We start from the raw sequence: 12,647 nt of genomic DNA, 5'->3' as shown, positions 1-12,647 counted from the left end.
ATATCTCTTTTTCTTGTCAATGACCAAACTGCAATTGATATATCTAGCCATTTAGCTAACCAACGTATGCAAAAGGTATCACCCCATAAACCTCGTTCAGATTCCTTTATATTTGTAGATGCAGAATAACGCATTTTATGAAGATATGTACCAATATCATTAACACCATGTAACTCGTATAGGAACTCAGGTGCTAGTTCATATTGATATGACTGTATTGCTTCAACGTCATTGTTCTTTAAGCAAAAAAAAAGTGGTCTATTAACCCATTTCACAATTCATTTGAAGTATAACGAAAATGTAGAAGCATTTCGAACGAGTCAAATAGACAATCTCCTACAGTATATGAAAATGCATTTAGTCTAAAAAGACCATTTCTTTTAATACAATATCAATGTTCTCAGGCAAAATGCATTGCAATCTGAAATTGTAATTGTCAACATCTATTATTTGTTCCATCATTTGCAATTGCTTACCAGAGCTGGCTTTTGCAATTGTCTTGTACACTTTGCAAAAAAAATTAATGAAGTTAGCAAAAACTGAATTTGATTGTTTTGAACAAAATGTATGTATATTAAAAAAATACGCTATTGCATTGTCTTGGTAAACAAATATCAAATTTCTAGCAGCAAGCCATATTTGTAAATAACAAAGAAATTGGAAATGCAAACAATGCAAAGACATAATGAAAAAAATGGAGCATAATTCTAAGAATATTTCTGCAAGTAAACAAAAGGAACAATCGAAACACAAAATGAAGTTAACAAAAGGAAGCAATGCAAAGACAAAATGAACAAATGCAACAGAACTTTAAGAATATTTCTGAAAGCTAACACCATTGTCAATTGCATTTGTCAAATAAATTGACCATGAGCCTATTTATGAGTTTTACATAAGTGGTGCACCAATTCAACTGTCAAAATATAAAAAGTATTGTCTCTGATTTATGCTAGGTTGCAACTCTAACATATACCAAGGTAAAAAGTTTCCTGCTATTCGTTATCAGCCTATCAGAATGACCATGACAGGGCCGCTATTGACATTTTTGAAAACTGGTTATGAAGCAACATATCTTCTCAGCCATACTTTTATCACTTCCTATGCTTAAGCATATCTCTATATCTATATTTTTTCATGAGACTGTTTTTGGACATATCTAGCAGCTAATTTCTTATTAGACAAAACTCGCTTCAAAGCTCCCATATATGCTAGAATGACTATGATAGGCTGTTCATATTGACATTTTTGGAAACTGAACCAGATACGAGTAGTGCATAAGCATACTTCCATAACGCTTCTCAACAAGATCCATCATTATCGGACACTGCAGGTACAATCCATATAAATGATGAACATGTAATATGTTCAAAGAACGGCTTTGGCAAACATAGCAACAATCTGCCTAAGCAAATTGTCGCAAGACTGTTGGCAATTGTGGCATGTGAAAGAGGATGCACAAAAATTACAGATCTTTGATGATTCACAAACTATGGTGAATCGGATGAATGGAACAAATCGATTGGATAATTATAAACTTCAACCTATATTTCAGGAGATTCGACTTGCTTAAACAGAGTATTTAACAGATCATGTTTGAACATGTTTACAAAGACAGGAACATGCAAACTGATGGACTGTCAAAAGCAAGATTATACTTGGTACCATGAGCTTGGCCCATTCAACAGAGAGTGGAAGGAGAGCTGATCGAATGTCTTTTAAATGTCAATATCTATATCTATAATTTTTTATGGCACTGTTTATGAACATATCCAGGACCTAATTCTTTATGAGACAAAACTGGTTTCAAACCTGTGATGTATGTCAGAATGACCATGACAGAGCTGTCATATTGACATTTTTGAAAACTCGTTATCAAGCAACATATCTTCTCACTCATACTTTTATCAGTTCCTATGCTTAAGCATATCTCTATATCTATATTTTTTTATGGGATGTTTATGAAATATCTAGCAGCTAATTTCCTATGAGATAAAACTCGTTTCAAAGCTCCGATATATGTTAGAATGACTATGACAGGGCTGTCATATTGACATTTTGGAAACTGTTTATGAAACAAGATATGTTACTAGCAATACTTTTATCACTTCCTATGCTTAAGGATATCTGTGAAATGCAGAAACATATATAATAAATGTAATTTTGTTTTCATAATAAAACAATTTTTTCTCTCTAAGGAGAACAAGGTACTTAAACATCATATCAGAACCAATCTGGTTATAACTAGCTAACATGACATTTTAATCTAACGTTTAACTTATTGACAAAAAGTAATTAGTAGAATAACACCGTACCTGCAACGAAGCCAAGCGTTCAAATTCCTTCTCGTCCAGACCATATGCATGCACAAGCAGCCTATGCCAGTACCATGAGAAAATGTGCAAATGACGAAATTGGTTAACGAAGTCTGCACACAAAATCCTCATTATTCAACCAGAATGCCATTAACTCATAATGCTCAAATAACCATGGACTGTTGCATGCAGCTAACAGAAACCCTCAGTATTTAACCAGAATGCCATTAACTTATAATGCAGTACCCAAACTTAACCTCTAAACAATACGACCAAGAATCACAGTTTCACGCAGACATTTACCCAAATTTCTATAAAACCCATGCAACTAAGACAAACCCTCAGTATTCAACCAGAATGCCATTAACTTATAATGCTCAAATAACCATGGAATCTTGCATGCAAGTAACAGAAACACTCAGTATTTAACCAGAATGCCATTAACTTATAATGCAGTGGCCGAACTTATCAAAGCGACAACACAAAGTTGCGGGATACAAGCCACACCTGGAACAACAGAACCGCAAGCAAACCTTTGCGACAGAGTTAACCGAGCACGCAGCAACCTCATTGTGTTTTCACGACAGACAATACAACAAATACAAAGAAAAATCGCAGACACCGTAGAGCTAAACAACCAAGTAACAATAATAATCCAAATGCGATTAACTTGTAATGCAATAGCCGAACTTAATCTCTAAACAATACAACTAAGAATCACAGCTTCACGCAGACATTTACCGAAATTTCCATAAAACGCTTGCACCTAAGACAAGTCCTCAGTATTCAACCAGAATTCCATTAACTTATAATGCTCAAATAACCATAGACTCTTGCATGCAGGTAACAACAACCCTCAGACAGGCAGAACCGCATTCTAATTTCACCGCAGATAATACAACAAATAGAAAGGAAGAATCGCACAAACCACAGAGCCAAAGAACCAAGTAACAATAACAACCCAAAGGCCGTGAATAGGGTAAAACCCAAATAACCATGAACTCTTGCATGCACGTAACAGAAATTCTTAGTATTTAACCAGAATGCCATACAGGCGAACTTACCAAAGCCACATGAGCAGGCAGGAACCCACCGCAGACGAAAATCCTCGCACAGAAAAACTGCACACCTAAACAAGCAAGGAACAATACCCGAGCAGCCAGCAACCCCACCGCAGACGAAAAATCGCACAGACTACAGAGCTAAAGAACAAGGAACAATACCCGAGCAGCCGGCCGCGAAGACAGTAAAAACCCAAAGAGCACGAAGACACTAAATCCCAAGCCGAACTTTCCAGCATTTCGAGGAGCAACAGCTGGTTGCCGATCAGACCACCACAGTGCATGCCGACCACAGCTAAAACAAAACCCTCAGTATTCAACCAGAGTGCCAATAACTTATAATGCTCAATAACCATGGGCTCTTGCATGCACGTAAGAGAAAACCTCAGTATTCAACCAAAGACAAACCCTCAGTATTCACAATAATAATCCAATGCCATTAATTATAATGCAGTAGCTGAACTTATCCTCTTAAACAATACAACTAACAATCATAGCTTCCCGCAGACATTTACGCAAATTTGCATAAAACCCATGCAGCTAAGACAAACCCCCAGAATTCAACCAGAATGCCATTAACTTATTAATGCTCAAATGACCAATGGACCTTGCATGCAGGTAACACAGCAACGCAGCAACCGCATAAATGTTTTCATCGCAGACAATAGAACAAATAGAAAGACAACTCCTCCGCCTAGTAGACTAGCGCATAATGTAATATTATTAGTGCATTATGTGCATGTTATATGTTGGTTAACTTAGACTAACTTCAATGGGTTGTTTTTAAAATAATTTTTATATGAATATTTTGTCAGGTTCTCTGGCCATTAAGTTACGGAAATATTTTTTTAATAATTTCGTTTGTACATATTTATATTGATATAATAAATAAAATGATTAAAAAAGGAAGGCATAATTATTAAAAAAATTTGAAACCATTCCAGAATCAAAAGAACACCGGGAAGAAACAAAAAAAAAAAAGAGTCAATTTTAGGAAAAGAAACTTTATTTGGAAATATACAGAGAGAATATAGCAGAGGTAGAGGAATGGAGATTAAAATCTCACAACCTCTAGTTGAAGGAGAGAGATAAAAATGCAACCTTCTTTTACAATTTAACAACCTCTAGTTGAAGGAGAGAGATAAAAATGCAACCTTCTTTTACAATTTAACAAAGATGCGTAGAATCATAAATCAGATTGACAGTATAAAGGTAGAAGAAGATAGATAAATAAGAGGTCAAGAAACATTGAAAAAGGAAGTTTACAACCATTTCAAAAAGCTTCTAACAACAGAATTAGCAAATTCAGACTATGGAATCTTCATCCAGCATATTCCCAATAAACTAAGTGAACAAAACAACTCTAAACTCGCTAAATAATTCGATGAAATTGAGATCCAATCAGTAGTGTGGGACTTCATCTGGACAAAGCTCCTAGCCCCAATGGATTTTCCATTGCATTCTATCATTTCAATTGACACATTATCAAAAAAGATTTTATAAGAATGATAAGAAATGTTTTTAGGAAAAAGAAATTAGGAGGTTTCACCAAATCTTCTTACCTTGCTCTTGTCCCAAAAGAGGTAAGGCCCTCCACTTTTATCGATTCCAACCAATCTCCTGGTGTAATTCCTCTTATAAAATAATCACAAAAATATAGCCAATATAATAAAGCCCCTCCTCACTGATCTTATCTCATAAAATCAAGGAGGATTTGTGCCTAATATACAGATCCAAGACAATATTATGATAGTGCAAGAAGCACTGCACTCAAGTGTATCAAGGAAATAGCATGCCATCATTATAAAATTAGATATGGCCAACACATTTGATAAAGTTAATCTATCCTGCCTATCAACAGTCCTCAAGAAATTTGGATTCTCAAGTGAGATAATAGAAGTAATCAGAGCTTGCACAGTAGGACCATGGATCACCCCTATGATCAATGGAAGGTCAAGTGAGTTCTTCCAAAGTTCTCAGGGATTGAGACAAGGATGCCCATTATCTCCTTTTATTTATATAATAATGGCATACGTGTTGAGCATAACTCTTGAAAAGAGCATAAGAGAACACACATTAACTAGCCTCTCTATAACTTTTGGAGTCAAAAGCATCAATCTATCATTATTTGCATATGTTACACTAATGATGGGAGGGGCTTCTTGCATAGTAGCCTGAAGGATTAAAAAAGTGTTGAATAATTCCATGAACAACAAAAAAAAATGTAGAATCTATGGTTGGAACACGCCTCCTCGCACTCTTCAATGAATATCTCAGATGTCGGACATTCCCTTTCAAGTAATATGGAGTCATTTCCTCTATCTAGGCCTCCCCATATCTAAAGAAATCATGAAGACAGAACTGTTGAACAACCACATTGAGAAAATGGAAAAAAAGGTACAAAATTGGGGGATGAATTGGCTCAATTTAGCAAGCAGAGTGATCTTAATTAAGTCAATGCTCACAGCTCTCCCAATATATCAATTTACAGTAATTTTAGCACTAGCTAGCATACGCAAGCAAATAGAGTTAATAATAAAGGGATTTCTATGGCAAGGAGGGAAATTTGAATAAAAAAAGTTCAACTTAGTAATATGGGATCAAGTAACCTTGCCATATGAAAAAGGAGGTATGTCCATAAGACTCCTTGCTGATTTGAATTTGGCTCTAGGGGAAAAAATAGCATACAGGCTTATCACAGGGAAGGATTGTTGGTAGAAGCAAGTCTTGGAATCTACGTATATGAATCATGCTTGATCTCTCCTTCTAGAAGAAGGAACCCCGATCATGCCATGTTCTCAAGTTTAGAAACTAGTCAAAAAAGTCCTCCCTCTCATCAAGGAGCACACATATAAACTCCCTAGGAATGGTAAAGGTACTAAATTATGGGAAGATAAAATAATGGGGAACCCTCCCCTAGCCACTCATTCAAATCTCCAAAATTTAAGAAGATGGATGAGCTCAAAGGGAATAAGCACATTGGAAGTAATCTCTCTTTGACAAAACAACAATTGGGCAGATTGGAACATCCCCATCCTCCCTCAAAATCTCAAAAAACAATGGAACTCTTTAATCATCCTTCTCAAGGGAGGTGCTCCAATTAATCAAGATTCTCAAGATTCATTTATTTGGGATCCTAATGGAGTAGAGTATATGGTGAAATCAAGATATTTGACCATCCAAGCACAACAAGATAAACAAGATTGGACACCTTGGAGAACAGTGTGGAAAACTGAAAGCTTGCCAAAGGTAAAAATATTCATTTGGACTCTTCTAAAAGGCAAAGTCCTAACTGCAAAAAACCTCAAAAAAAGGGATTTTCAGGGCCTTCCACGTGCCCTTTGTACTTAATGGCTGAAGAAAGCATTCAACACCTCTTTCTCAACTTCCCCTTTGAAAAAGAATGTTTGAACCTCCTAGTAAGTCCCATGGAGATTGGTCTAAATATATCTTGACCATTTAATGACTTCTTTACAACTTGGAAAATGGAATACCCTTACTCTCTTAAAAAAAGCACTCCATCAAAAGGTATTGGACAAGTCTCCCTTCCTTCCTATTTTGCAGCTTTGGTTAGCAAGAAACCAACAAATTTTCAATGACTACCCTTTAATCATTGACAAAGTATTGTCTATGACTTGGGGTCTTACATCTAAATTCCTATCTTCAAAACGAATGAAACCAATTGATACTAATCAACTAGAACAAGAGGAGAGAAGTTGGATCAACTTTGCAATTAGTATGCCTAAATGGCCAAGCACTCCCAATTTAAAGCCAACACTTCAGAATTGGAAAATAAGGCTAAAAAAATGAAGAATTCATCCTTTGGATGAAAAAATTAAAGCAACCCTGCCTTTTTTTTATGGCGCTTTAAAGGAAAATCCGGGCAAAGTAGGAGTAGGTGTCATCCTCCTAGAACCAGGTGGAATTAACCCTATTACCTATGAATGGGGACTTGGAAGAAACACAAACAATAGGGTAGAGGCCTATGGTTTGATGTTGGGCACAATGATCCTCAAAAAAAGGAATATTCAGAATCCAGTCATAATGGGTGACTCAGTTATAATCATTCAAGTTATGGCTAAAAGGAGCAGCCCATCAAATGTTGCTCTGAGCCAATCCATAACAAGAATCAGAAAAAATCTATTAACTTTGGATCAAGTTTCCTTCAAGCACATTCTGAGAGAAAACAATAACTCAGCTGACACTTAGACCAACTCGGTAGTGGCATGATCTCCTAGTGAATCTTATATTCACCATGATATTATAAATATTCCAATTCCATAAAATCTTACTTAGTCCAATCCTGTCAATGTCACATTGATTTATGGATAGGAACTTGACCAAAAAATATTAATAATCCTCCTCCTCTAAATTCAAATCTCTCTCAAATCCTTCTCGTACCCCTCTCCTGCTCCTGCTTATTTTCCAATTTTGATGAGCTCCCTCAGTTTTCGCGTGACTCCTCTTCGCCCTTATCCTCTCCTTATACTATCAATTGTCTTCTCCTATATATCTGCCACTTTTCCACTTCTTCCTTCATCTTGATTTGGCTCCCTCAGTCTATCCTCTATCATGGCTCCCTCTCCCCTTTTAGTCCTGATTTCATCCCTGCTTCTACAACTCCCATTGTGCATCAGCCCATTATGCAATGAATTTCCTTTCTCTCCCTCTCTCATTGGCTTGCTTTCCCTATATCCAACTCCCCTGGCATTCTTTTGTTGATATCTCTACCTTCTAGCTACTCTCTGCCTCTACTCTCAGCATCTACCATCCTTATCAATCTCTTCCAACGTGGAGCACCCTCTGTGGATCTCACTTCCTCCTATCTACCAAAGTTATCCCTTGTCATCTCCAGACATCAGAGAAGATTTTTTTCATCCCTCTGCGTAGAAATGGAAATGAATCCTCTTGATAGAGCTTCCCCAAATGACAAGTGCATAGTGTGCAGAGAAAACAAATATATGATAGATCAACTCCGTGAAACAGTGAAGGAAATAAGGCAGCGAGCGTAGCAAGAGAATTCTTTTATGAAAAAACAACTTAATGACTAGAATACTGAAATTGATTCGCTCAAGAACAAGTGTTCTCACCTTGAGGAATCAATCAACTATCTCAAGGGACTCATCATAAACCAAATTGGTGAGAACTTAAACTTTGAGGGCAACAGGATCAAGTCCCAGTAAGAACTGTCAGTCAATCAATTCTAGAAGATCACAACAGTGATTCTATTGCAACATTCTCGACAATTATCATAAGTTTTACACATGTTTTGTAAATGTAAAGTTTTGTTTAATCAGTTTGTAAGACAATATAAGTAGAATGTAGTATCTGGGCAATTTTGGATCTAATGCTTGCGGTATTCGGGAATGCACTCCCTCTTTTTCTCTAAAAGTGAGTTACTCTCCAAAAACTATATGTAATGGGAGCTTGTTCCATTTTCCTTTTGGAATAGAAATCACAATATCCAATCTTGTTAAAAGAATAATAATTTTTTAGAAAATGATACAAATTTAACTTATAAAATTGGTATAGATTTGTTTGTTTGAGGTAGCTCAATTGGAAATGGCCATGGAAATGAAGTCTCAACGAACCGGAAGTATTGGGTTCAAATCATGTGCTATCCCCTATACGAATGAGAAGTTTGACATGATGATGATGTAGTGCTACCAAGCTTACAATTTTATTTTTTTTTGCCAAATATGCAATTGTTTTTTGAAATGTTAAATATGTGGAGTGAGAAGTTGGACATGATGATGATGTAGTGCTACCAAGCTTACCAAAAAAAAAAAATCAAATTTTCCAAATAGACAATTGTTTTTTGAAATGTTAAATATGTGGAAATTTTCTATATAGAAAGAATTGATTCATCTAAACCTTTAATATATCCAAAATTAAAACTAATCTATGTTAATCTTTAATAATATTTTTTATATTTATATAAATTTCACATTTCTATATGTAGAAATATTCACACTTTTAATTTTATTAAAATCCTAGTAATACATATAAATGCGGTTGTCATTTCTATTTAAGATGTTTTGTAATTTTTTAAAGTTAATTTTATAGAGAAAGATTAAGAAAAAATTCACTATTAGCTTTGTTAGTTACTTGAAATTATGTCTCTACATTGCTCTCTATTTAAGCCTTTACCACAGCATGTCTCTTCATCGATGAACCACACTTGTTCATTTGAAAGGCATCGGCCAAAAATTTCTCTTATGTGATTTCTAGCGAAAGACTTTGCTTAATTCATTATGGATCACAGAACCTTGAAAACAAAAATAGTATTAAGTTTTTATTGTTTATTAAGTAAATTTAGGTAAGAAAATTTAAAATATGATGATTACAAAAATGAATTATTGGTAAAATGGATCTTAATTTATAATTAGATGGTAGAGAGTTATAACATTTTTTGTAGTAGTTTTTTTTTTTTTTTTTTTTCTATTAATGAAAAGACATCAATTGAGCTAACCCTAAGGGCTTGAATATTTTTTATAGCAATTAAAGATAAAGGGTTTAGATTTATTTCAAAAAGACTTATGCCCTTTTGCCTGTCAATTTAATTAAAAAAGTGTTATAAAATTAAATTAAACTAAAATATATAAAATATTTAGAGTGTGAAATTTATTATGGTTTTTGAATATGTAATATTGATAAATCATGGTTTTGTAACAATACTTATTATAAGTTAAAAATAACCATAGTAAAATAGAGTGAATCTTCTTGGTTAATAATCTTGTTAAATATTTTTTCAAATGTATCATGAAATAAGTGTGTTAATGTCTATCTAGAATCATTATTAATATGAATAATTACTATTTAAATTTATTTTAATGTCATATGTATATTATGAATATTACAAACTAAAAAATTAAATTAGATATTTTTAACCATATAAAAAACATATAAAAAAACATAATTGTATGGAAACTTATCAAGGTATATATTTGAAACTTGTTCTATCGTTTTAACATTTTTGAGAATTTGAGAATAGTTAGAAAATGTTTCAATTAGATTAGAATGATTCTAAGAATATCGGTTGATACAGTAGTATCATTTAAACTGGTATTTCCTTAAATGTAATAAAGAGCCCTTTTTGTAATAAAAGACCATGTTCTAAAAATCGAAGATAGAAGTTGATATTGAAACGGGAAGAAGTTAGAAATTGGTATTGAAACATGAAGAAGTTATTTGTCTCTATGAAGAGACTGTAAATCCATGTCAAGAGGACCAGGATTAATGATTTCATCGTTCAGAGAAAGTGGAGTTACAGTCCCATTGTTCTCTAGATTCTCTCGATGTACCACTCGAGATGATAGATTGACGATGGGTTTTCCATAAGCTCAAGAGAACAGACATTGAGAGAAAATGGGTGTGCTATTGGTGTGTAGCGGAGCACCCACCATAGAAAGGGTTTGTAAGCAACAAATTTGGGTGGTATTTAAAATCTGATCGCAACCTAGAGACATATCACTTCTGTAATAGAGTCTGCACGACTCGACTAAGGCATTATTGTTTTGTTTTGAGTGTATACAGATTGAAGGGAGAGTTCCTACAATATCTGCAGAGGAAAGACATATGGCTGATTTCCATTGTAGTATACGTAGTAGGGAGAAGAATTTATATATGGTTATAAAACATCTTCCAAGAGGAGTCGTGACAAGCTCAGCTCTGCGATTGGCTTGTTCTCTGGAAATTTTTATAAGGATCATGATTAACATATCCACCTGGATTGATTTGAATTTTGTTAAGAGCAGAGTTGAATGGTATTTTTTCGATAGTTTATTCATCGCATTATATTGGGATATGTAGAATTATATATCATTGAATCGAGAGGTTCATTTTATAGTTTAGTATGAGGAGATGTGTAAGTTTGTCTTTCCATCCATATTTTTTTTAAATAAAAATAAAAATAAAATTTAAATAACATGTTAATCAGATGTTTAAATCTTATCATATATATCTATGTATGGATTTTAAAAAATTAATTTTTATGGTTAAAATTTCTTATTTGATCCTATATATATACTATTTAGTATTCAAAAATATAATTTAAACAATGAAAAATAACATATTGTATTTTTCAGCCTAAAAAATTTGAACTTGAAAAAATATATTTTGCACTCTAAAAATTTTGCAAGAGAAAAAATTTACTCCCTCTTAACTCATATTAAATCCGTACTTAACATGAATCTATATTAATATTTTCGAAAAAATATTATCATATTAATTAATTAATTAATCTATTGGGAAATAGAAAGTAAATTCTTGCATATTTTTAGAAACTCCAAATGATAGTATCAAAGTTTTATTGGCTCATTGGTAATTGTAAATGTGTTAGAAAACCTGCACAGATGAATCTAGCTAGTAAAGGTTGAACACACAGCTTTGCAGAGCAAAAACACTAAAAGAAAATCGAAAGAAGAAAAGAATGATACATTCGAAAATATGTTACAATGCTCATGATATAGCATCACTAGGTGAAGATCCCAAGGTAATGCACTATAGTGGTGATCAATGAGAAGACTCAACACCTACAACAAGTTCCGGAGATAACTAGTCAGTTGCGGAGTTAAAGAAGGAGCAAATCAAGGAGTAAATCATGCAAAAGGAATCTTGCATGCAATCCCATGCTCTAACTAAGAGTCTGCATGTAGGTGTGTAGTAGTTCCAACATGCAAAAGGAATCTTGCATGCAGTCCCATGCTCTAAGAGTTTGCATGTAGGTGTGGAGTAGTTCCAACACCCCCCTGAACACCGCTATGGGGAAAAATAGAAAATGGGCCCTGGCAACTAAGGCCAAAGGTCACCCAAAATACAGTGCAACTTGTACTAAAATTGAGGAAAGAGGGAAAACCTCGTGGGAAAACCCCCCCTCAAAATACAATGTAATCAAAAGAAAAGAGGAAGAAAAATACAGTTGCTAAGCAATCGTGTCCTTCACTCCAAGACGACCGCACAAAGAGCAAAACTTCTGCTCAGTGAATGTCTTGGTGAAGATGTCTGCAGTCTATTCTGCTGAAGGACAAAACTGCAAATCAATGACCCGATCATGTACTAAGTCTCTGATGTAGTGCATATGGATCTCTATGTGCTTCGTCCGCTGCCGCTGTACTGGATCCCTGCAAAATTTAAGAGTGCTCTGGTTGTCACACCAGATGACAATGGGCTGGTGGAACTGGACGCCCAACTCAATGAGGAAGTGCTGTAGCCACAGAGCCTGAATGGTGATGTTGACTACTCCTCGGTACTCAGCCTCAGCTGAAGAGAGAGC

The 12,647-nt window shown here is 34.6% G+C and overlaps 1 protein-coding gene across 1 annotated transcript in view; it reads right to left on the bottom strand.

The window, feature by feature from the left end:
* The window catches only part of LOC149200468 (glutaredoxin-C1-like), a 22,763-nt gene extending 18,879 nt beyond the window's left edge, over positions 1–3,884 (bottom strand). Inside the window, exons 1-3 of the mRNA XM_089400953.1 lie at positions 3,863–3,884; positions 3,536–3,681; positions 3,377–3,433 (exon numbers count right to left, since the gene is read on the bottom strand). Coding sequence (XP_089257079.1) covers positions 3,377–3,433; positions 3,536–3,681; positions 3,863–3,884 — 225 coding nt within the window. The remainder of the gene's footprint in view (positions 1–3,376; positions 3,434–3,535; positions 3,682–3,862) is intronic.
* Positions 3,885–12,647: the final 8,763 nt, after the last annotated feature.

The sequence above is a fragment of the Pinus tabuliformis genome, chromosome 2_1 (genome assembly GCF_031772625.1).
Source record: "Pinus tabuliformis cultivar Carrire ecotype Pingquan chromosome 2_1, CPIR1, whole genome shotgun sequence".
Lineage (NCBI taxonomy): Eukaryota > Viridiplantae > Streptophyta > Pinopsida > Pinales > Pinaceae > Pinus > Pinus tabuliformis.
Note: the sequence above shows the minus strand (reverse complement) of the source record. Positions and strands in the feature narration are given on the sequence as shown.